Raw genomic sequence first — 25,253 nt, forward strand, 5'->3', positions numbered from 1 at the left:
ATACTATTAATTACTGTAGGAATTAACTCAAGTATAACAAAACTTTCAAACCCTCATCCTCCCTCGCTATCATTACCATACATGATGAAACAGCATTAGCTCTAACTGAGTAAAGCTGTCTGAAAGTTTCCCCCAAAAGCAAAGCACAGACCAATCCGGCATGCTGAAGTTCCTTTGAGTGTAGCATAATTAGTTTCATCAGACATTTCTGTTGAATTTCCCATGTGCCCCTCAACACTGGTCTGCTGCGAAGTGGCACCATGTACAAGAAACCGAATGGCCTGCAGAGAACTAGCATAAACATACCATCAAAGCAGCCATTGAAGTTACTTATGAGGGAAGTGCCACCCCTTTTTCTTCTTTAAACAACACTCAGACATTAGCCAAGCTTGAGATATTCACCAATTAGCCTGCTGTCTTGACTGTGGATTCTTCTGGGTCGCTCCACGCCTGCCTGTTTGAAGAGTTCTAAAGCAGGGCTGAACAAAGCTTGCCATCAGATCTCTCTACATAAGAAGACACGTCTCTGGCCGAGGATCTACCATTTTAACTGTCACTGTCACAGGATTTCGAAACCATCTGAGGCTTTTTCCTTGTCTGTGTGGGACCAGACGTCAGCAGAGCCACTTTGTTTTTTTTATATAGTAGCATATCACTGCGGTGCCAAGAAAACTTCATAACTCATATGTCATAGTTGCAGCTCTATTTGTGGATTAAAAGTGAAAAGGATTGTGGGTAACATTTTAGACTGCAATGTCCTACACATTTTTCGTATGTATATTGAGGCAATATCACACAAGCAAGTGCTGTTGTACAAATGTGTTAATATTCAAGAAGACTCTAAGTGACATATTGATTTGTACAGCACAAAATAAATGAATATTGAGTAACTTATATTTTAAACAAAATATTGTCAGTTTCTTTGAAACGTTTTTTTTTTAAATAATAGACAAAGCAGCACAAACAATCACAGTAATAGTGTTGCTGAATGAATCAGACAAATTAATAATTCAATGACTCATTTATAAAGACAAGCCACTAGATGAATCAGTTGAGTGAATAATTTAATGACTCATTTAAAAAATATATTTATCTAGACGCAAAAAATTGCACGAATAAAAAATAAACTGTTGTATATTATTTATACACATACACACACACACACACACACACACACACACACACACACACACACACACACACACTATATATATATATAATACACATATGTATATGTAAGAATACATACTACACACTTCACAGTTATATAAACAGCAAGGAAAAACTTTTTCTTATCCGCATGCTGGAGAAAAAAAAAGAAGAAGAAAAAAAAAACACCCAACCACAAATTATGACAAACAGCATATCAAATGCAGCAGCCGCCCTGCTTACCCCATAAGTAAACTCAAGTGCCTCATTATCCGGTACATTTTAGCATTGCAAAAAAAGTGCTGAATTTCCAAGACCATTCATCTGTCCCAACTACCTGTTCCTGACTCAGCTCCACCTTTACATATAGCGGCAAGCAACACTGATCGCCTAAGTACAAGTGGGTATACAGCTGTTTAGCGCTACAAGACAGTACTTAAACATTCACTTTTCTGCAAGGGAACTCATAATTATGTATATCTTTAAGCATCCAATTAAAATGCTAATGAACGTTTGCTGAAGACTGCTTTCCTTAGGGAAGCGAGTAGATCAGCCTGTTTTATGCCCATATATTTGGGTGAAAGTCTTTAACACATGGCCATTCGATGCCTTGTGACACATCGCAAATCTGCAGTCCGCCTTTGGCCTTACTTTTTTTAAACATAATTCTTCAAGCTGAACTAAATTAAGCTAATTTACTAAATTAGTTTGAAATAAAAATAAATGCAGAAAAAGTAGCTAACTATACAACAAAAGGTAGCAAACTGCTAATAAATAGCTACTTATGTAGAACACCTTAATTTCCAAAACCAAGTTAAAAATATATGTATATACTGTATGTATGTATATATATATATATATATATATATATATATTCACTACAATGAATCAAATATTCCAACGCTACATAAGAGAGAAGGGACTATTTAGAACAGGGGTGTCAAACTCAATTCCTGGATGGCCGGAGCCCTTCAGAGTTTAGATTCAACCCTAATTAAAGACACCTGCTCCAAGTAATCAAGTCTGTCAGGCTTATTTGAAAACTACATGATATGTGTGTTGGAGCAGGGTTGGAACCAAACTCTGCAGAGCTCTGGGCCTTCCAAGAATTGAATCAGAACAAACTGATTCACTATAATGATTCAGACTTTCCAGCACTACAAATGAAAGCACTTCATAATGTACATTTTAGAACATTTTAGTAGTAACAAATTGCACTGGTAAACTAATAGTGAATAGTCTTGGAAAATGTGCTAAGTTAGTCAACTCACAAGTTTTCTAACTGCTGATGCAATATCCTCGTCTTTGAATACCTCATGGGAACAAAAAATAAAGACACTCCCAATTCGGCATCAGTCAATGCTCCAAATCTGAAAGAGATCATTTTTTTTGTTGTTGTATGGATATACTAAGATATAACGAGCAGTCAAGCCCTGCGAAAGCAGTGCCAACACACTCCCAGGACGACCCTGGCAGAAGCTCAGATGGAGTAGCTCGCCCGCAGAGTCCCAGAAGCCTCCTCGGTCTGCCTTCTTTTCACTGAGGCCCTGTCTTTGATAATGCAGCAATTCGAAGGCTCTGCCCCTTCATTGCTCTGTTCTATTTCTAGGACAGTGACAGTGGAGGGAAGCCAGAATCTCCAGGGATCTTCTCATCTATCTTTAACTGCCATACAGTAAATAAATAAAAGGGTCTGAGGGGCTCCTGTTTTGTTTCAGACCAAGGAAACGATGGCAGATGGGAACGAGGCCTGCGGGCGATGGAAAACGGTGCCATGTTCTCCTCTTAAGCCCTGCACATGGAGATAGATAGATCTGAGAAGGAGCTGATCTGAATGCAGAGATTACTTGTTTCATACAAATACATCTGGCTTTAAGAAGCTTTTTGCTGTGATGTATACGTACACCAGGACATGTCTAGTTTAATTCATAGCTTCTCAGCAGCATGCTACCAATGTTGGCAAGCTGAACGACAGGTAACTGGGTAGATCAACATGGTTTATAAATTTGTCTGGCCAGTTTGACATATTCATTGCTTTCAGAATAAGACATACATGCATGTCAGTCTTCAATAGGCTGTTAAATATACAGTACAAATGATGGCAATTTAATTGCATTTAAGTGTCTGCCAAAACAATATAAATGCCTTATATAATATATTAATCCTGGTTATTGATCAGTGCTCTTCTTTTTTAATTTTGTAATTTAAAGTCCTGGCATAAACATAACGCAATCTTATATAATTACCTAGAACACACACAAATTTTATGGATGCTTGTATATGTGTTAATAAATAAATGCAAAAACACACACAATCCCTGTGATGGAATTGAATTCAGTGGTGCGATAGACTTACATCAGCACTCTGAGCTGTGCCACTCCTCCCTCCTCTGGTTCAGGCTTCCATGGCTAAGAGCCAGTCAGTAGTGATATACTTTGTTTCACTGGTGTGTACTAATCGCCCTTCAGTGCTACATAGGTAATGGTGCACGGAGGAAAGGAAAAACCCTTGTGACAGACGTTTGGGATGGTGGATGTGGCGAAAAGAGAAGAGAGTGCACCTAGCATCAAGAGGCTGAAGGGAAAGGGGCAGGGTGATGGGGGCCAGGATAGACTGAAGACGACTGAAGCAGACAAGGTGGAGGTGCTGGGGTCTGAAAGCAGTTGGTTAGTCACAGAGAAGACGGGAGAGAGTCGTGGTGTGAGTGTCAGAGTTTAAAACGCTGCCTGTCAGGCCCCGTCCCTGCTCTGGCAGCCCCAGTTCACCAGCTGACACATAGAGCCCCGGTTCTCAGAGAGCAGGTGCCTGCTCTCACACGCCGGGGGTCATGGGAGATAGAGGTAGACACCACACAAAAATGGACAGTGACAAATGACAGTGCAGCTCAGGCCATCACTGGCAACTCCAATCAACTGTGGAGAGAGTGAGAACCAGGAAAGAGTAATACCAGGAGTATTAAACAGGAAAGCAACAGAACTTTAATAATAAAAATAATAATAATAAAAATGAAGCAAATACAAATTCTGCTATAAAGCAGTACCATTATAGTGCTGCTTTCTGTAAATGTGGACCTCAATAGTCCAATGGAGCAAAATAACTTATAACTTATGAACAACTTATGACAAAATGCAAATGTAATTTTGCAAGGTGCTGGACCATGTTCCAAACTGATATAGCACTATAGTATTATACATATTTTTGACATTTTATTTTCACAAAAGTTATTGGAAACATTAAAGTAGACAGTTTACTTCCATTTAATATGCTTTCTACACTCTCCAAAAACAAGATACGAAAGCTGTCACTGGGGGCAGTACCTTTTCAAAAGGTACACTTGTGTACAAATATGTACCTTTAAGGTACCCTGGTATGGACCCTTTAGGTCAAAAGGTGTACTTTTTGAAAAGGTGCCACCCCAGTGACAGCTTTCAAACCTTTATTTTTTAGTCCTTTATTATCACAGTGTATATGTATCAGATCACTTTTGTAAATTTAATTGGATACAGACGCCAACAGTATGACAGATATATAACCTTTATTAAAAAGAAAAGCCAAGAATATCACACTCAGTGCTTTGGAAAACCTTGCATTTGCTTTATAATTACATAATGCTAATGTCATTACACTGTTCTGGTTCAAAGTTAACCATCACCTAAAGCTTCCTGGGCAAAGAATTAGATTTTATTTAGATACAAGGCCACTGCTAAGAGGGAGGAAAAAATAATTTTATTCCATTCGCCCTTTTGGCAGGGAATCTATCGTTGAAGGACGACAAGCAGCGGATGCTTAATAGAATCATTTGTACTCTTGTCCTGTTCTTTTTGTTTTAAAAGCCCCTTTTTCCTCCCTTCTTCTTCCGATGTTATATCACCAGATGAATCTCTGCATTCCCTAAAGGGAAGGTGCCTGACTCTGAAATAGCACAGCCAGTTGGAATCGCTGCATCAGATAAAAATGGACACACGTAAAATATGAATGTGGTTCCAAGCCCACCAAGAATTAGAGGGTGGGGGGAATGGGGGGGGGGAGGTAGGGATGGGAAGGGGAAAATTAAGAAAGAAAGAAAGAAAGAAAGAAAGAAAGAAAGAAAGAAAGAAAGAAAGAAAGAAAGAAAGAAAGAAAGAAAGAAAAAGAATATAATATAGGAAGGAAGAAAATAACGTAGGAAGGAAGGGACACAAAGTACAGCAGGAACAAGCAGAAAAGGCTGCAAAGGGGAAGGGTAAAAAGAAAGGAAGGTAGTTGGTAGAAAACACAAGTAGAAAGAACAAACGAAGGACCTAAAGAAAGACATTTGTTTGACAGTGCAACAATAAAATGGGTCATTCCCAGCTACAAGGGAAGGAACATATGAAAGAAATGCTTTATATGGCAGATTTCACAGTAAAGCAAACTCAAAACAACAACACCAGAACCCAGAAAAAAATAACTTCTGTGAAGCATCAAGACCATAACAAAGATTGGGTGCATTTTGTGTGTGTGTGTGTGTGTGTGTGTGTGTGTGTGTGTGTGTTTGTGTGTGTGTGTGTGTGTGTGTGTGTGTGTGTAAATGTGTGTGTGTGTGTGTGCTGGGAAAGATTGGGTGCATGTAGCCACTGCAGTTCAGCCATCTACAGTCGATCACCGATTACCACTCTTGTCAATGGGAACAAATGAGGTCGCACACTGGTCCTCTTCCTCATCTCCTCTTCATTATGCTTTTCAAAAAGTTTGGTAATCATAACACAAACACAGAAATAAATCAAGCATACTGCATGTTAGAAGTAAAAACACAAGATAAACAATATCCAACTGGTATCACTCTAGCTTAAGTTTAATCAGGGTTCTGCTAGCACACAATTTCTCATTAGATACAATGGAGCAGTATAGATGAGGGAATTTAAACTAGAAGGTCTACAGCACCATTTGTCATTTGTGCTCATGGGTCAATCTCTGAAAGAACTAAAGCTTCAGATGAACCAATTTGGCATGTTTTGTATCACCGTGCTGATAGCATAAATTCTAACATATTTTAAAAGGGACCAAACAACTGCCTGGAGAAAATATTGGAGCCGTTTCTCACCAAATGTAGCACAGAGTCTTGGCCAAGCAGGATTATCATCCTCATCATAAGAGGCTCATTTAAATAAATAAATACATATTCTTATTCTTATTATAAATATATAATACCACTTTAAAATTATGAATCTTTAAGCAGATTTAATTAAATAATTACATTAAATAATTAAATAATAAAAATAATGTTAACAATTATAACATATTACATATATTACATATAATTTGAAACTCCCAGTCTAACACCCCACACCCACTCTGAACATCTCTTCACACAACCATCAACACCTCCTGCAACCCCCCTCTCCCCCAGTCCTACGTTTCAGATCAGTGAGGATGATGTGCACAAGGTCTTCAGAAAGAGAAGAGAGAGAGAAGAGAAGAAAGGCACCAGGCCCAGACAGTGTGACACCAGCATGTCTGAAAACCTGTGCTGACCAGCTAGCCCCCATCTTCTCACAGATCTTTAACAGATCACTGGGGCTATGCAAAGTCCCTGCCTGCTTCAAACGCTCCACCATCATCCCTGTCCCAAAGAAACCCAAGATAACAGACAAGACTTATGACTACAGACCTGTGGTTCTAATATCTGTGGTCATGAAGACATTTGAGAGGTTGGTGTTGGCTTATCTGAAGGACATTACTGCACCCTTACTTGACCCCCTGAAGTTTGCTTACTGGGCAAACAGCTCCATGGATGATGCAGTCAACATGGGACTGCACTCCATCCTGCAACATCTGGACAAAACAGGTCTGTCCAGATCTGTCAATGGATCATCAGCATTCTGACAGATAAGCAACAGCTAGTTAGAATTGGTAAATTCACACCCAACAGCCCCACCACCAGCACTGGCGCCCCTCAGGGTTGCGTCCTCTCCCCACTGCTTTTCTCCCTCTACACCAACGACTGCACCTCTAAATATCCCTCTGTCAAGCTCCTAAAGTTTGCAGATGACACTACAGTCATCAGTCTCATCCAGAATGGAGATGAGTCTGCTTACAGACAGGAGGTTGAAGAGTTGGCTGTCTGGTGCAGTCACAACAACCTGGAGCTCAACATGCTCAAAACTGTGGAGATGATCGTGGACTTCAGGAGGAACCCCCGTGCACTCCCCCCACTCACCATCATGAACAGTACTGTGACTGCAGTGCAGTCATTCAGATTCCTGGGAACCACCAATATCTCAGGACCTGAAGTGGGACACTTACATCAACTCCATTGTTACTTTTGCCATCTGGTAGGCGTTACAGAGCACCGAACATCAGGAGAGCCAGGCACAAGAACAGTTTCTTTCCCCAGGCAATCTACCTCATGAACAGTTAATGTTCTCCCATTGTGCAATAAAAGTATGTGCAATAACCTCTTATTTATCACCCTAAATTCTAGTACATTCCTACAACTTATTTTTATTTATTTTTATTTTATTTTATCAATAGCACACCTGTACATGCAATTTATTATTTTTTGTGGTTTATTTATATTTATGCATGTGCATTTTATTAACATCTTATTTTTATTATCTGTGTGTTGTTGTCTCTGTGACACTAAAATAAATTCCTTGTATGTGCAAACATACTTGTCAATAAAGCTCTTTCTGACTTCTAATATAAATGCACTGAAATAACCACAACAACAGCAATAATACTCCTATTACTACTACTACTACTACTGATAATAATAATAATAATCTGTAATTAGTAATCAATAAAATGTAAAAACTGTGATAAGTAAATAATAAAAAATAAATAAACAAAATAATAAACACTAATTTGTTAAAATAAGAACAATAACAGCAACAGCAATAATAGTAATTTATTATTATCATTATCATTATCATCATGTTAAATATATCATTGCAAAATCAATAAATATATAAACATTTAATAAAAAAAATAATGAAACAATCAAAACAAATGTTATAAATATGCAAACAGATTCATTAAAATAATAAAACAAGTTAATGTTTAATACTACTTCAGGTAAATCTATATTTAATTGTTTTCTTAAAAAGCAATATCTGTCTGTCTGTCGCAGCATAATAACTCTCACTGCCATTATTTCTACACAACAATTAAGCATCTCAAGGAGGAACTTCCAAATCATTCATTACATGAGATAATAATCCGTGGCTCATGAATTTATGCCTTAGACTTGTAAAAGAGATCTCTGATGGACTTGAGATAATCATTCTTTATACAAAGCGGAGCGGCATCCGTTTCAAACACACTTTTAATTGACTGAGACACCATGGAAGTCTTTGAGGGAAAATCTTCACCAAAAGGTAAAAAAAAAGCACAAAAATCAAGCAGATATACATAAATCACAGGAAGTGTGATGTGCTATTGATGTTTTCAGATCAATTAGTCTTTAATGAGCAATATGCTTTGAGTCGAAAAAAGACTGCCACAAGTAACCAGAGACAAAGTATTTGAGCTCCATATCCACAGAAACTAAGTCTGGAAGTGGAAAACTACTGCTGTCTATTTTATTGAACCAGAAGGATGAATGCAGGCACTGGAGCTACAGATCTCTCATATACACACACATATACTTTGCACACATATTCTTTCTCAGATGTAAGGACTTCTAAGAGAGAGAGAGAGAGAAAGCTTTTTTACATTTGTGTGAGAGCCCTGCTGTCAGATTTAAGATGGTAATAATGGGATCTCACTGCGAGCCCTCAGAGAAAGTTTAACTCAGACATAAGATGCGGGCTGGAATAAGAATCAGGAGACAGGAAGCTTTAAACACCCTGCGGTCCTGCTATAGAGAGCCAGTGAAGACAGGTAGCACTTGCAGGTGAACAAAGACTGAACTAAGATCTGATTTGAGGACAAAACATAGAAAGTCATGTACTCCAAAATGCAAAAAAAAAAAAAAAAAAAAAAAGTGAAGACAAAAAGTTCTATCTACCCAAACAGCTTCATTTACAAGTACTTCAGAAAAATACTAATGTTTTTTTTTTTTTTTTTGGACTTTGTGCGTTCCCTGGGCCGAATCTTTTTCTTTCACCACAGGAGTAGATTAAGATTATTTACGCCTCAGTTCATATGAACAACTCTCATTCATTGCATTGGATGAGAACCAAAAGAATAATGTAAAGTCTCAATACCAGAGTACAAACAGCATTTTCTGCGGCTCTCAGCCGAGACAGTCCGACAGAAAGGGCTACTGTTTGATTTCGAATAAAGGAATAATAAAATCATTGAATAGGGAGACAGTAGGCCACATTTTATCCCCAGGCACTTACGGCTTTGAGGTCAGACTTGAGGGCCAAAGTAGGCACAAGTCCAAGAATTGAAGTCTGATAATATAAGCAGCATTTAGTAGAATGAGGGGATTGCGAAAATCAAGGTGACTGAAGGTGACTTTAAGGTGACTGAAACCCTCTGACAGCAGGTTGTCCAGATGAAGGCCAAAGGCATGACCCTTTCAGCCATTGCAAGTGAAGTTGGTCTTTCTAAATCTCTGATTTCTCGAATATTGACACTAATTGACACAATGACACTAATTCATTCAAGTCCCACCAAAAGGCTGGTCATCTACATTAAGACAACTGCATGAGAAGACAGGATAATGCAGAGACTCTCAATGGGGAATTGGTTCAACACTGCAGCTGGAAATGGCACATTTAAGAGAAGTCAGATTGAAAGCGACACTGCAGCGAAAAAGTCTTGCATCAGAAAAAATAATCAAATGGCTAAGGTCACCTTTGCTGAGGAGCATGTTGTGTAGAGAGAGGAGAACTGGTCCAAAGTTCACTTTAGTGATGAGAGCAAATTTAATTTTTTGGGGTCTGATGGGAAATATTTTGTTCGGCCAAACTAAGGAAAGACTGAAGCCCAAGTGCAGAGCCCTGATATAAACCTGCTTGAAAATCTCTGGAAAAACCTTGGCGACAAATTTATGGCCAAGAAACCCACTACAGTTGTGAAACTGGAAGAGAGTGGAAGAACAGCGGACCAAGATCACACCAGAGCAGTGTGAGAAACCAGTAATGTCCTGCGGCCAGAGATGTGTTGAAGTCATTCAAAGCAAGGACCTCTATACTTCCTACTAATTTCTCAGAGCTGTAACCCTCCAAAATTTTAGTTGTAATCTTTTTTTGTGCTACAGTGGTTACTATTCTCTAATTCTGATAATGTTTTTTGTTGAAATTCTCTGGTTATTTTGTAAAACGTGTTAGTAGAACAGTGGTATACCCACAGCTGATATTCCTTCAAATTTTGAGTGATGAAGATTAACAATATATATAACAATTTAAATAAACAATTAACAATAAAAAAAAAAAAAACAATTAATAAAATATTCTCCAATAATTATCACCACCACACAAAAAATAATATAAAAAAATTTTTTTAAATAAAACTAACTCACACACACAAAAATCACACACACAAAAATAAATATATAAACTAACAAATAGCATGTCTATAAGCACAATTGCATTCCATTTATGTTAAACAATAATTAAGTGACTAAAGAATTTAAAGAAAGTGCCAGATCCAAATTATGCAACCTAATATTCACAAGTACCCAACAATAAGAGATGACTCATCAATGTATGCTTTATATTCTTGTAAAAAACAAAGTATACTGATATTCTTTCTTTTTGGAGTCTGAATAACAGGTTACAAGCAAACCCAAGCACAACAATCATCTTCCTGTAATTTGCTGGAGACCCAAACAGCCGGAACGAATCGGATCAAGCCGGAACCGGCAGCCGGACTTCTTCCAGCACCATCCAGAGCTCTCCTCCCTCCTCCATTCTCTTGCTTAATTCCACATCCGTTTACATTATCAGTTTAATCTCCAATTAATTAGCTTTGCTAAAAAAAAAAAAGGATTGAGAGTTCTCGCTTTCTGTCAACAAGGTTGGGGGGTAACAGACGGAAGAGGGTGGGAGGGTATAAAAGGATTGCTGGAAGGAAGAGACAAGGGTAGCGGTTGTAAAACATGGTAGAGGGGGGGGGGTCACCGTGGGAACCAAAATGAAACGGAGAAAGTCAATGAAAGTGGCATTGTGCCAAGGCAAGACAGTCAGCCAACACGGCACGCATTCATTTAGAGCTCTGTCTGTGCCGTACAAGGGGCTTATGGGCACTCTGACACCGTTACCACTAGACAGAGCCACTGATTACATTCCCAGTTGATGTTGAATGAAAAATACAACATGGCAAGAGGCTCAAGGGACCGAAAGCATCACATTAATTATCCCTTTGATACATGAGCATTTGTGTTGGTTGTAGTGTAATTGGTGTTGCATGGTTCCACACGGGCCTACATGTCACACGTAATGTTCATTACTAAGCCATTATATGACATCCGGATGACTCATATTCATAATGACTTAGGTGTCAAGGGGAAAAATGTGAAATTTCTGGTTTTCATGTCAGAGCTGGGATGCAAAACAGGGTTGTTTCCCACTGCTACGGCTAAAAAAGCAGCCAAAATGCAACATGGTTAGCCAAACCAGCCACGCTTTGGAGGATTCAGAGAGGAGAGAGGAAAACAACAACCCTGCCAAGCCCATCGGAGAATCAGGAAAGCATGACTGAGCCTAGCATCCTGCCATCCCAGCACGTAACCAAGGAGACGGCTAACTACAGCCTACGCTAACTGCACGCCAGCAATGCATAGGCTTTGGACTTCAGACAAACCCAAGGGTCCATCCAGCACAGTGACATATGAATTCTATTTAGAGACCGAAAACGTGGCTGAAACTTCATCAGGCTCATCATTCCTTGAAATCGGTAAACACGACACCCATTATGACTCAGTTTAATGAACAATTAAAGATGTACATACACGTCTGAACTCCCAAAGACACATTTGGTCAGTCCAACCTGATTTTGCCTTGTTGAATACATTAAAATTTAAAATATCCAAAAACCAAGAAGCTCAACTCAAGAGTTTGATTCAGAGCAAATTGTTAAAATAGACAAATTAGCATAGCGTTTTAGCATTTCCCTTCTTTCTACAAACAACAGGTTCTGGTATTAAAAATGAGTCAGTTGATGTCACACTTCACTAATAACGCAATGTGCCAAGTTTCCCGCTGAATAGTTTACACTGGCTTACCTTTCATGCCAAACTTTGAGCGTCTGCCATATTTGTTGATTAGCACAAACATAACGACAAGGAGAACGCAGGCGAAGCCAGCCAAGCCAACCGCAATCGACACCTAGAGAAGCAGGAAACACAACATTTAATTTATTTGAAGAACCAAAATATGAGATGAGAGCTTATGAAAACCTAAACCGGGTTAGAACTTAGCTTAGCTCTAGCAGGTTAGCAGTGATACCTACTGTATTTTTGGAACTGAATATTAACATACTGCTTACTGCACAGTAAAAAACTGTTTACTGCCTAATTAAAAGAAAAATCCTACATTGTTGTCACATTGTCTCATTACACTGCATGTTTAATTCACACGGTAAATGTTTAGCTATTTTAACTTATTATTCAAAGCCTGTGCAAAAAATGTCTTAACTGGCAGCAAATGGGTCAAATAATAGGTCTCATTAACGAATTTGTGACGAAAGGCTGTAAAGAAGAAGGTTGCGTGTTTATGAAGAAGGTTAAGGCATGTTTTATGCGAATGGCTAACCTCATTAATTAGAATACTCCAGATTAGAACGAGGTCAAGAATAAATTTATGTGGCAATGCATTTGTTGCAGAAATGTTTCGTGAGAAGTTCTCCTGCGCGGACAAATATGAAATAATCCTCGCAATTATTACTGAATGAAATGCACTGAGTCTAGCAAGAAGATGATTCCATTCTCATTAATCACACTGGAATGAAAGGTCAAGTGAAGCGCATTGCATCTTGGGAAATGGCATGCTCAGTTGCACATTTTGGCAAGTACAGGTCATCTGGGTATTCTACATGTACGCAGAGAAAAATTTGCATTCTGTTTACATTCTACACACTACAGAAATAGTAGTATGCTAGCCTGCTATAACGTTAGCTTATTTGTTAATATAATAATTTGTAATCTAAAATGATTTTTACAGTCTTTTTATGAGGGAACTACAGTACAGGAATGACATATCTAGCAACTTAAAATGTGTCAAATATTTCGATCTAATCTCTTGTGTCTCACGCGGGAGGAAAAATGCAATTTTATAGCAAACCTACGAAGCGTGTCTTGACTTGTTTATGTGATTTGTATTGATGTTGATGCTGTAATCATGAGGGGTTTATGTAATTGGAGTCATAAGTTGCATATGGCAGCGGTAGCTTTGATAAATTGCATGAAAAGAGAAGGGCAAAGTATATAAAAGGAAAAAGATTATTATAATAATTCAGATTAGGTGTTGTAAGAGAGATAGTGGCACGGCCAGATATACTACCTTATGGGAAATACATAGCATACAACTTAATATAATGTCTAAATGCTCCAGATAAACACCAAATGAAGACAATAAACAATAAATCAAAGCAGTCAAAGTGCTGGAATAAAGCCATCGGAAGCAAAAAGCTTTTCCCAATAATTAGGACCTCCAAACAATCGAGGGCCATGCTCAGTCTTTGTGCAGGTGCCCGAGTCGCTATTAAAACCTTCAGATGAGAATATAATCTCCATCCAATGAATTATAGCACAAAGATGAACAAAATTACTTTTTTAGCAGCTGTAAAACATACAAGCCACAAGGGAACCGGCAGATAGGAGGTAGAGTGTAAGGGGAAAAAAATGAACAAAAAGAAAATGTTTTAGAATAGTTTGTTTTCAACACCTCTGTCATGTGTTCCTGGGAACAAAATGTTCAAGTAACCTCATTATACTTCATAAGAGTGCTTTCGATCTCAGGAGACAAAAACAACACTCACGCCAAACGTGTCCTCTTCAGGCCGTTGTGTCATTGTTGGAACAGCTGTCGGAGTTGGACTCACTAGAAAACAATTAAGAGTGTAGTTGTGTCCAGAGAAAGAAAGAAATAAAGAAAAGGAAAAATAGGAATAGGAAAAAATTAACCACATAGACATACTGTACATTAAAACCACAATGTCTTGAAAATGTTTATTTCCAGCTGTGAAATCAATAAATCAATAACTCAATCAATCAATAAAAAAAAGAAAAAGAAAGAAAAAAAACTTTTGGGGAAAAGAATATGAAGGCAAAATATAGATATACTTTAAATCACCATTCCAATTAACATTTCACAACCAAAACTGTCCAAATTTTGTTTATCTTTATTTTGAAAGGAATATGTACAGTATATGCATGATATTGTTTTATCAATTAAAATTACTTAAAATATATCTGTGGCTTAAGTGTCCAAACATATTGGAGCCACTGTATAAGCAGCATAGATTTGATTTCCCCTCCATGTCATTTTCAATTAATTTTCACTACTAACTATGACTCTACAGACTTGTTAATAAAACAGTCCATGACTTAATTGGTTTTGTCAAACCGGCCTTTAAAAGGTGATGGATTTTTTGTGTTTACTCAGAGTAACTGTGTTAAGACAAAAAATTCAAATTCTGCTCCTGAAGGGCAACTCTACTGCAGAATTTATCTCCAACATGCCAGCCTGGAAGTTTCCAGTATCCGAAGACCTTGGTTTTCTGGATCAGGTGTGTTTAATCAAGGCTGGAGCTAAACTCTGCTGGAAGGTGGCCCTTTCAGGAGCAGGACTACACAACCCTGGTTTTAAGAGAACTGTTGGAGATTATTCACTAAATATGTCTTGGGGCAAATACTGTTTGATTAGACTGTTGCAAGGTTACTGCCATTTCGACAGGGAGTCTGATCGTAGATTAAGGAGCTGCTATTATTCATATAGTATCGAACCAAACCCTTAGGCTGGTCTTATTTTTCCAGGTTTTTTTTTTTTTTTATCTTGACGGAGGGATTGTGTATATGGCCTGATACTCCACACTAATGATGCGCAGGTCAGGTTTTTTTCCAACAGGCGGGTCCCGCTTTTATGAAATTATTTGGCCCGCCCCAGCCCACCCCGCAAATAAAGTAACATTTCTTTACCTGCCCCAACCCGACAATGAGACGACCCGCTTATCAGGGAAATCATGCAAGTTACGTTGCTACGTAGGCCTTTGTATTGTAACCTTATCAAAGAACCTAATAAATTATGAAAATTGATATTCCAAATATTTAATATAAGCTATAGGGAATTGCAAGCAACATACATGGATTTTTTTATTTTGTTTTTAATGACCTGTCCCAACCCGCCCCACAAATAAAGTGAAAATTACTTTATCCGTCCCAACCCGACCCACGGGTTACCTGCAGGTCTGCGGGTTATGAGACGACCCGCGCATCATTACTCCACACTTCAGCCATCTAACTTCAGACAGTTTCTTGTGGAAAATGATCAGAGTTTTCTCCCATACTGACAGTAATCGGTCACTTTATGCCAAAAATGCAAAACAGGTCTAATAACAGCATGCCCACCTATGGCGGCCGGCCATCTGAGAATAAGGCCAAGGTAATTGTTTGGAGGGTAGTTGTTTGTTCAGCGCACAGACCAAATTATTTGTTTCTAAATCATTCTTTGTTTTATGATAAACAAACCTAATGAATAAGTTACAATAATACATGCAGCAAACTATTAAAGGGAGAAACTCACCATAACCTGGGTAGTCTACAGAGAAAAGCGGGGGAAAAAACACACACAGTTGTATTTAATTACCAGATATGAATAAGAACTCATGAAAACACATTTTTAAAATGTTATTATACTATGATTAGCATTTACCCTTCAGTGCATTTCTTTTGCAATAATGGTGATGTTTACATATTAGTCTTTTAGAATTTTATTTGAGACAATAATTGCAATATTTAACATGCAATTAACCATTACAGTATATTGATGTGGAATCGGACATGAGGGTATCATATGATCTGCGTGTATATATGTTCAGGCACACAATTACAGTGCTGTGATGTCAAAAATTTGGGTTCGGTACCATTTTTTTCTTATATTTCTGAATTAAATCCCTTATGCTCACGAAGACTGCCTTTTTTAGCATAAATACTGTAAAAATAATAATATTGTTAAAACAACTTTTTTTATTATTTTATGTGTGTGCGTGTGTACGGAGCCCCGCACATGGCATGCAGGAAAAAATAGTAGGTTAAATCGTGCGCACAATTTACTAATTCGTTCCCTCAATGTACTAAAACGTGCACATGATTACTATTGCGTTCCCTCGATTTACTATTTCGTTCACTCGATTTATAAATTGTGCACACGATTTAGCAAATCTAGATTTAGCAATTTATTTATTTTTTCTTGCATGTCATTTGCGGGGCTCCGTACGTGTGTTTCTGAAAGCAAACTTTTTTTTTTTTTTTTATGAAAACTGGTGCATTTTTTTCTCGAGATTCTAACTGAATAGAACAACAGCATTATTTGAAATTCAAATTTTTTTTGTGAGTTTTGATCAGTTAAAATATATCCTTGCTTAAGCATTCATTTCTATGACAAAAAAAAAATGAAATAAATCATACTGACCACTTGTTTAATGGCAATAACAATGAAGAAAACATTTAGTATTTAACACTAAATTGTCTATTATAATAATAATAATCATCATCATCAAAAATCTGTTTTTTTTTGTGTGTGTGTCTGTGTACAGTATCTCTTTACTTATACATAACTATTTATTTAACTATACCAACCTCACTTTACTTATACCTACCTATTTACAGCACAGAGACAGACTAAACCTAAGTTTTCCAGTATGACAGTGCACACACTTATGCCCGCTATAGCATCATAAGAAATGCAAACTTTCCAACTGAGGGTTTGTATCTATATTTATCTATAAACCCGGTGGATTCTCACCTCGGGTGTTAATACATTTTTTCAGGCAGGGCCTTTAACCAACACTGAGTCTGTTCTCTTTCTCAACACAGCATCTGTGACCTAACAGCTCTAATCATAGAAACCCTCCTCATACACTTGCACCAGTACAAGAGAATTTGACTTTTTTTTTTCACACAGGTGGAAAATTAACATAGTACTTTTTGCTTGTATGATAACACTTAGAGTCAAGTTAGTTACTTTTGCATTAATTTTGTCCACCTTTATGGGGAAAATGTTTTCAGTTGTAATTGACAGTCCACTCACTGGGAAAAAACTACGGAACTATATGTCTTAGAATAACAGGCAATGTAATTGTGTATAAATCAGTCACATACCATCAAAAGGTGGGTGAAGAAAGTGGGCGTACACAGTTTTGACGGCCACGCCCAGGAAGTTGCTAGCCTCGAGAGTGTAATTGCCATTGTTGTGGTGTGTGGGGTTTTTGAACATGAGGCATCCCTCAAAGCTGTCCTGATAGAGATCCATTTCTGGATGGATATATTTTGTCGGCTTGATTTCCTTGCCATTATAGTACCAGCGGAGGGTGGGCAGGGGGTTTGCACGCACCGTGAAGACCATACACGTGTCATGCCACTTCTGTGGCTCCTCAAACTTAATGATGACAGGAAGGACTGCAGGAGAGAAACAAAATACGTTTATATAGAAAGGATTAAGTACTTTGTGCCACCGTCCAGCATAAATCCAAAAACCAATGAGAATGGATTATCATAAACTGCATTTATGCATGAGTGGGACTTTGGCCAAGCACAGGTGGTTCGCATAGATATTTGTTTGATCTGCTATCCTGTCTCTTGGACAGGAAGATGCCAGGTTAACTGCCTAGCTGGTCAAGCATTTGGACAAGTGGATGTTTCATGGAATGGAGGCACAGAGCCAAAGGGTGGGAAACAACTGCAGCCCATAACCTTTTCCATCATCTTTTCCACCCACTGCATGTTTGACGTTAACTGTCAGTAGTTATGATGCCGTAAATATGTCAAACTTCCATATTAAACATTCATCGGGGATCAAATCAGTGATTAATTCACTTCAATGTGTGGGTTCTACTTACATGAATACAGATATTTGTACTAATTTCTTCTAGAATAAGTTATTTTAAGATATTAATATAATAGATAAAATATGAAAAAAATAAATATAATACAGTACTAATCAAATGTTTGGAGTCTGCATGATTTCTTTTTTTCTTTTTGAAAGAATTTTTTTTTTTTCAGCAAGGACGCATTAAATTGATCAAAAATTACAGTAAATACATGTATAATGTTAAAAAAAATTATTTCAACTAAATGCTATTTGAACTTTCTATTCATCAAAGAATAATAAAGGTATCACAGGATCCACAAAAATCTAAAGTAGCACAACTGTCTTGAACATTGATAATACTAAATGTTTCTTGAGCAGCTAATTAGGATGATTTCTGAAGAATGGACTGTACTGGAGTTATAACAGCTTTGCCATCACAGGAATAAATAACATTTCAAAATTATTCAAATAGAAAACTTACAATAAAAATTATTATTAATTTTTTTTATTATTAATTAATTATTATTATTATTATTATTACTATTATTATTGTAATAATATTTCATAATTTTACTGTTTTTACTGTATTTTTCAATCAAATACATACATACTTGGTGTGCATAAGAGACTTCTTTTAAGAAACATTTAAAAATCTTACAGACTCCAAACTTTCTAATGGTAATGTACATATAAAACTTTTATCTGATTAACACACTCTATTTATTTATTTATTTATTAAATGTATTTATTTTAATTAATTAATTAATTAATTAATTAATTATATTTTATTTATTTATTTATTTATTTATTTATTCTCCAGTCTTAAGGCCGGGGATTGTGAGAGAGAAAAATAGAGAGACTGACTGACTTTCTCTTATTTCCACAGATTTTTGCAGCTCTAAGCAAATCTTACAAGGTCAATAGATATTGAGTGTGGGAAGAATCATGTTACACTGTTGTTGGCCAACACCATTCAGTATAAAATGTAAATACTGATACAACACTGCAACCTCACATTACATTGTAATTGTATCTTGCTGTGTTTTTTTAAAGGTCTTTAATTGCCTTACTTCATTCCAAGTGGGTGGAAACAGCTGCCGTTGGATATTGTGATGCTGTATTGCATTTTCTTTCTGTACCTATAGTTATTTTTCATTTTTCCATTTAGTTTAATTCATGTCAAAGCATCACAGGCTTTACAGGTACATCTGAAAACAATTGAATATAATATTATAATATTATTTAATATAACAATAATCTTCATTTATTGTGTTACTGTGACAATTTATGGAATTTTAAAAAAATTTTAACTAAGCACAGAGGCACAAGCAAATTCAAAGTGGTCTTCTTGCTATACATTACCTGCTTAGTCAGTTCTGGAGTTAAGATTTATGTACTAGCTTTTATTGTATATTATCCTGTTGGTTTTTTTTTTTGGTAGAGCCACATCTCTATATATGATCCTTATTTGAGGCAGAGTTTGTGTTTGTTCTCGGCCTTTTCACTTTTTGATTTGTTTGGTTTGTTTCTCAGGGGTAGGATTTATGTTTGATTAGAAGCATAGTTTCTTTTTGCCAATTTTCATGAGCTGCTTATTGCCTCAGGGTTGTTGTTTCTTTCTTTTTCTTTTTCATTTGGGACATTATTTTTTGCATGCCTGCCTCATATAGGAAAAATAAATGTCCTTTTTTCTTTCTGCTAAAAATGCAATGTGCATTGATTTTTTTCCAAGTGTAATATAAGGCACAAAACACATTTTAAGTGAAAAAAAACTGAACGTTTTCAAGTTTCTGATTACTAAGACCCCTGCATACCCTTCCCAATGCACAAACACAGAAAATACACCACCTAACTCTGCCACAAAGCAATCATGTGTAGCCTGCTCCACACTGAAACATGATAACATTGATAAATCTCTCTAATATTTCACTTACAGCCTTTTTTCGTGTGAAAAGTCCAGATGAAGAACAGCCCTCACTATCATAGATCAATAAACTACACAAATGACTTTCCTACAACACGCTGGGTTGTGTAGAACCTGAGATTTATCTTTTGTAGGAGTAGGGCTATTTCTGATGAAGAAATTTGTTATTATTTTATAACAAATTTCATTAGACTCACTGTGATTTAAAAAAAAAAAATATATATATATATTTAATTAGACAAAGCAGCCATTTTTACCATAATTGGCTACATTAAAATACTAATAATCATAAAACAGCTAATATACAAAACCACATTTAACAGGTAGTGTGTAATTTCTGTGCTACTAACATCACTAAACAGAACTACAAAACAAATCAGCCCGATCACATGAAAAAACCTAAATATTTTATGAAGTGCTGATTTTGTATGATTTCATAACGTGATTTGTATGGAAACATACAATTTTTAGGGAGAAAAAAAAAAATGTATGCATGGAGGGCCACCCCTAAACCTAAGCGTCAATACAGAAATGTACAAATAAGATTGCATGAATTCATAAGAATTACCTACCATTTCACTAAAATGTAAAAAAGTTAATTGCCATAAAAGTGTGTTAAAACAATCTGTTGTCAAACAGGTTTTCAGAACACCCTCTCTCTCTCTCTGCCATTGGTCAGTCCATCAGGCAGCCCCGCCCCAAACTCACACCACTGGCTGAACCAGTTGCTATGCTGGGCTGATCGGAATCCTTAAACAATCAGCGATGTTTTGAAAACACTACGAAGCCAGAGTGTTTACACTTTTGAGCAAAACCAACCAACACATGGCTTACTTTTAGGTGCCTACAGGCTAAGCTAGAATAATAGAAAGTATTTTAATAACAAAAATTACAAACTTCAATTCTACCTTTTTGTCGCATTGATTCTGCATTTCTCAGAGCCATTTGGTCAATAGTACTCACTTCAAAAAAATAAAAAAATTAAAATATTTCAGTGATCTCACCTCCCTAAATGCCTACTTCTTTAAAATAAAAGGCAATACAAATTAAGAAACTGAGTTGGCAGCAATAAGGCACAGTAGCAAGTGATAGTAACAAGTTAAAGAGGCAGACAGAGCCAGTTCTGTGAGCTAGACAGAGGCTGTAAGGTAGAATTGGCACATTAGAGGCAGTGAGGCTCAATGTAAAGGCATTCGAGAGGCAGAGAACAAGAAAAGGGGCACTTACACTGCACTGAAAGCTGTATTGAGGCATTAGTCATCCCAACTATATTCTCTGCGATGCAGGTCAGCATGAAGCTGTTATCGTCTCGGCTGATGTTGACCAGAGTTAAGTTGATGGAGTGGACATTCGGTGGATATTGATTGGACTGGAAGAGAGGAGGACACACTAGCTTTTGGAAACACAACCAAGCTTGCACAGATTCAACAAATTGTTTATGGTGTATACTAGCCACTGTAAGGCTCGAGTGAGTGATTTAATAGATCTTAGAATGGGTAAACTGCATATTTAATTTTAAACATAAAACCAGACTGTTAGGGGTAGACGTACAGTCCATTTAATAAGGCAGTAGTGTCTATCCAGCCGAGAAAAAAAAAAAATCACAGTTTGCTGGTTTTAACTGGATTAAGCTGGTTCAGTTGGCCTCCCAACAGTTTGTTAGCTAGGTTAGATCCAAGTTTTGCAAAGTTGTTTTGTCTACTATTTTAAATATGCCACCTACCTTGACTGAGGTCCTTAAGAGGTACATAAAGTTCATGCTGATTGCTAGTCAAAACACTACAAGCAAAAGTCTGCCTTACTTGGTGAGTGTTAATGGAGTGCAGTCCACCAACAGTCCAATCCACTTCCGGTACCGGCACTCCTGACCCATTACAGGTGATTGTCACCCTGTCACCTTCTATCACTGTCAGGTTACTGTGACTTACGCTGATCTCCGGCAAATCTTGGTGGGAAATAGACAAGCAGTCATGGTATGAAAAACAACAGAAGGTATTTATGCTTTTTAACATAAATGTATAAGTCAATCTACATAACTGAAATAGCTGAGCTCTACTGACAGCATTTGTGGCAAGAATTTCATTATGTCATTAATGTGGGCTGTAAATAGCTGCCTGTTATTTTACACAAACAACATCAGGAAGCAATTTTATCACACTAGGCTCATGCTAAAATGTTTAATTGTTAAGTTTTAAAGCTATTATTTAAAGGAAATTTTTCCACAAAATCGCCATGAATGCTGTTGAAGAATTTGGATGACAATTGTCATTATTTACTCACATTCATGTCAGTCCAAACCTGAATGACTTTATGACTTTCTTTTGCAGAACATGAAAGACGATATTAAAAAAAAAAACACGTTTTTGTCCATTAAATGATAAGACATGAGGGTGAGTAAATGAATTTTTTAGTGAATTAACCCAAGACATTTCTTTCATGGCAACCACAATTTACAGACAATGTCCCATACCACAGTGAGAGATGTTCATGCGCTGTAGAGGGATCTTGAAGACACCGTTGTTGCAGAACAGGCCCTGGTTATGGAGTCCGGCTTCGCCTCGCTGCTGCCACAGCTGGATCCAGCGGATATTGCAGCTGCAGTTAAACACCACTCCTTCAAGTTTCCTGCCACAACACAATATAGAGTTCTTATTGAGGACGCACACACATGCACACAATGCCAAGAAGGTCCATTTAGAAAACCAGCAGAAAACTAGGTGAAGGACAACATTATCCTACAAAACATCAACTTTTCCAGCACCTATCAGTCAACCAAGGCCTGGAGAGCAGCTGGCGTGGTTCCATTTTGCAGCCAGAGCGGGTTCTGTGCCCAGGGCTTTGTGTACGAATGGTTTCTGGACTGCAGCCCTTTCCTGGCCACGTCTGTCCAGCTATTCATCGTGCCAAATTCACTACTGGTGCCCAGGGCGATCACAGTCCCCGCAAATGAAGTCAAACAAAACATGAGCTTCTAGATTAAGGCAAAACCTAAGCCGCAAGATGTGATATAATGTGGCATAATATTTCTGTGCAGTCTAAAATGAATACTCGCCAAAAAATAAGTCAAAATTTTCAAGTAAATGAACTGGTCAATTCAAAATGGATACATTAGTTGGTAACTTAGGAACTGCAACATTTTAAACCAAACTGTAAGACTAATCTTAACCTTAATATTGTATTAAAGAATCAACCTGTCTACCAAAGAAAAATGTCATGACCAGCACATATAACAGCTTTTACCGAAGTCTAAGTCTTTACTTAAATCATAAGTTTATCTGAAGGCAGTTTAAACCAGAAAAATCGAAATAAATCCCAACATCTTCCAATTTGTCACAGGCACAGTTTTACAAAGACGCAAACGTGGACTTCTCTTGCATATGATTACTGCCTTCACTGTTTGTCACATTTACAATTTCATTTGGCAGACGCTTTCATCCGAAGTGATGTAAAACGCATTCAAGGTTTAGATTTTATTAGTACTTCCTGGAAATTGAACCCATAACATTACCGTTTCTAGAGCCACGCATGTAAAAGCTATGAAAATGTATGTAAAAGTCTGTAAAATAATGCATTTTTTAATAAAAGTATTACATTGTCACGGTCGATACAAATATGATTGCCTGTACAAATATGATTGCCTGCACTGTCACATTTACAATTTCAATTGGCAGATGCTTTCATCCAAAGCAACTTAAAATGAATTTAAGGTTATGTTTTATTAGTACTGAAAACCAAACCCATAATATTGGTGCTGATTGAGCCATGCATGTAAAAACTGTGAAAATGTATGTAAAACACTGCAAAATAATGACAATGATAATAAAATAATCCAGTTATATAGCCAAAAGAAATACTAAATATATAAAAAATATCTACATAAATCTTGCCAGTACATTTATTTAAATCACCCTTTATTATCAAGGATATGGACCTTGTGTGTGAGTAAAACATATTAGGGTTTCTTAAAGGATCTTCTCGATGCTCAGTAACATATGGGATTATTAGTCTATACATTTAACTGGACAGACGGAAGGGTGTGAGGTCAAGCCCACATGAAACTGGAATTAGATAGCACCTCCACCCACTACTACCTCACTTGCCTAATGAAGGGTTTCCTTTCAGAACCATCTCTATGCCAATGACTTCAACACCTACTCCCAGTGCAGCTATATCACTGTGAACAACAACCACCTCTAGCCTTCTCAGTATCTCATTTCACGCTCCTTCAAACAACCTTTGAGCACAGCCACCCCCACTCCTGCACCAAAAACAGACATCATCTACATCAACCTCCTCCAAATGTCTTAATGTCAACTCTGACATATTTCCCTGCGATCATGAAGGCTCCACTGAGAGTTTAAAGGGTCTTCGACTTCCTGGGAATGTTGAGGCAGGGGTGCCATTTCCAGTGCTTGAAACTCTTCCCTGCTTATATCTTCATCTTCACTGGTGTTGAGGGCCAAGCTGAAGGCATCACTGCATCTATCCAGTCTATGTACTAGACACATTCTCAAGTAGCAAATAAAAAAAGAGGATATTACAAAGTCAAGAAGATTTGAGCTAGATCAGTGGGTTTCAGCCAAAGGAGCCCCTTTTGTCCAACACATTATTTAAAAGCCCCCCTTTAAGTTGATATTTTACCTCTAGTACTTCTGTTGTAATAAATAATTATATAAACTCATGTGCTTTCAGTTTAATGTTGTGCATTTAAATATTCAATTTTTATTCAATTATTTTTAATTATTTTAACTTTACTAAAATAATTATAATTTTAACTTTTTTTAATATTTTATTTAAGATTGTATTAATATAATAATTTTAATAATTTTAACATTTATTGGGGCCCCCCAAGGCAAATTATAAAATACAAAATAATAATAATAAAAATAATAATAATAAAATATATTTAATAATAAAAAGGGATAGATATATTAGGAGAAAGAATGCATATTTAAAATAAAAAAACAAACAAAGAAACATAAAAACAAATAACAATGGGAGACATAAACTAGGAGATGGAATGCATTTTTAATACATAAATAAAACTGGGAGATTAATTGAGTATAAGGTATAATGCATGTTTTAAATAAAATAAAATCAGATGAAAAGCTAATAATAATAATAATAATAATAATAATAATAATAATAATAATAATAATAATAATAATAATAATAAAACCAGTTTAACTGAGTTAGAACTAACTTCTAGTTAAAACTAGAAAGATCTTTAAAAAAAAAGT

General features: G+C 36.8%; 1 protein-coding gene across 2 annotated transcripts in view; it reads right to left on the bottom strand.

The window, feature by feature from the left end:
* Positions 1-25,253, bottom strand: part of LOC109079954 (NT-3 growth factor receptor-like) — a 200,647-nt gene that overhangs the window by 75,823 nt on the left and 99,571 nt on the right. Inside the window, exons 5-11 of one of the 2 annotated variants that reach the window (XM_042715164.1) lie at positions 22,484-22,638; positions 21,816-21,958; positions 21,241-21,382; positions 17,381-17,677; positions 15,804-15,818; positions 14,041-14,102; positions 12,287-12,389 (exon numbers count right to left, since the gene is read on the bottom strand). In XM_042715164.1, coding sequence (XP_042571098.1) covers positions 12,287-12,389; positions 14,041-14,102; positions 15,804-15,818; positions 17,381-17,677; positions 21,241-21,382; positions 21,816-21,958; positions 22,484-22,638 — 917 coding nt within the window. The remainder of the gene's footprint in view (positions 1-12,286; positions 12,390-14,040; positions 14,103-15,803; positions 15,819-17,380; positions 17,678-21,240; positions 21,383-21,815; positions 21,959-22,483; positions 22,639-25,253) is intronic. The other variant, XM_042715165.1, reaches the window with a different exon arrangement.

Source organism: Cyprinus carpio, chromosome A25 (genome assembly GCF_018340385.1).
Source record: "Cyprinus carpio isolate SPL01 chromosome A25, ASM1834038v1, whole genome shotgun sequence".
Taxonomy (NCBI): Eukaryota; Metazoa; Chordata; class Actinopteri; order Cypriniformes; family Cyprinidae; genus Cyprinus; species Cyprinus carpio.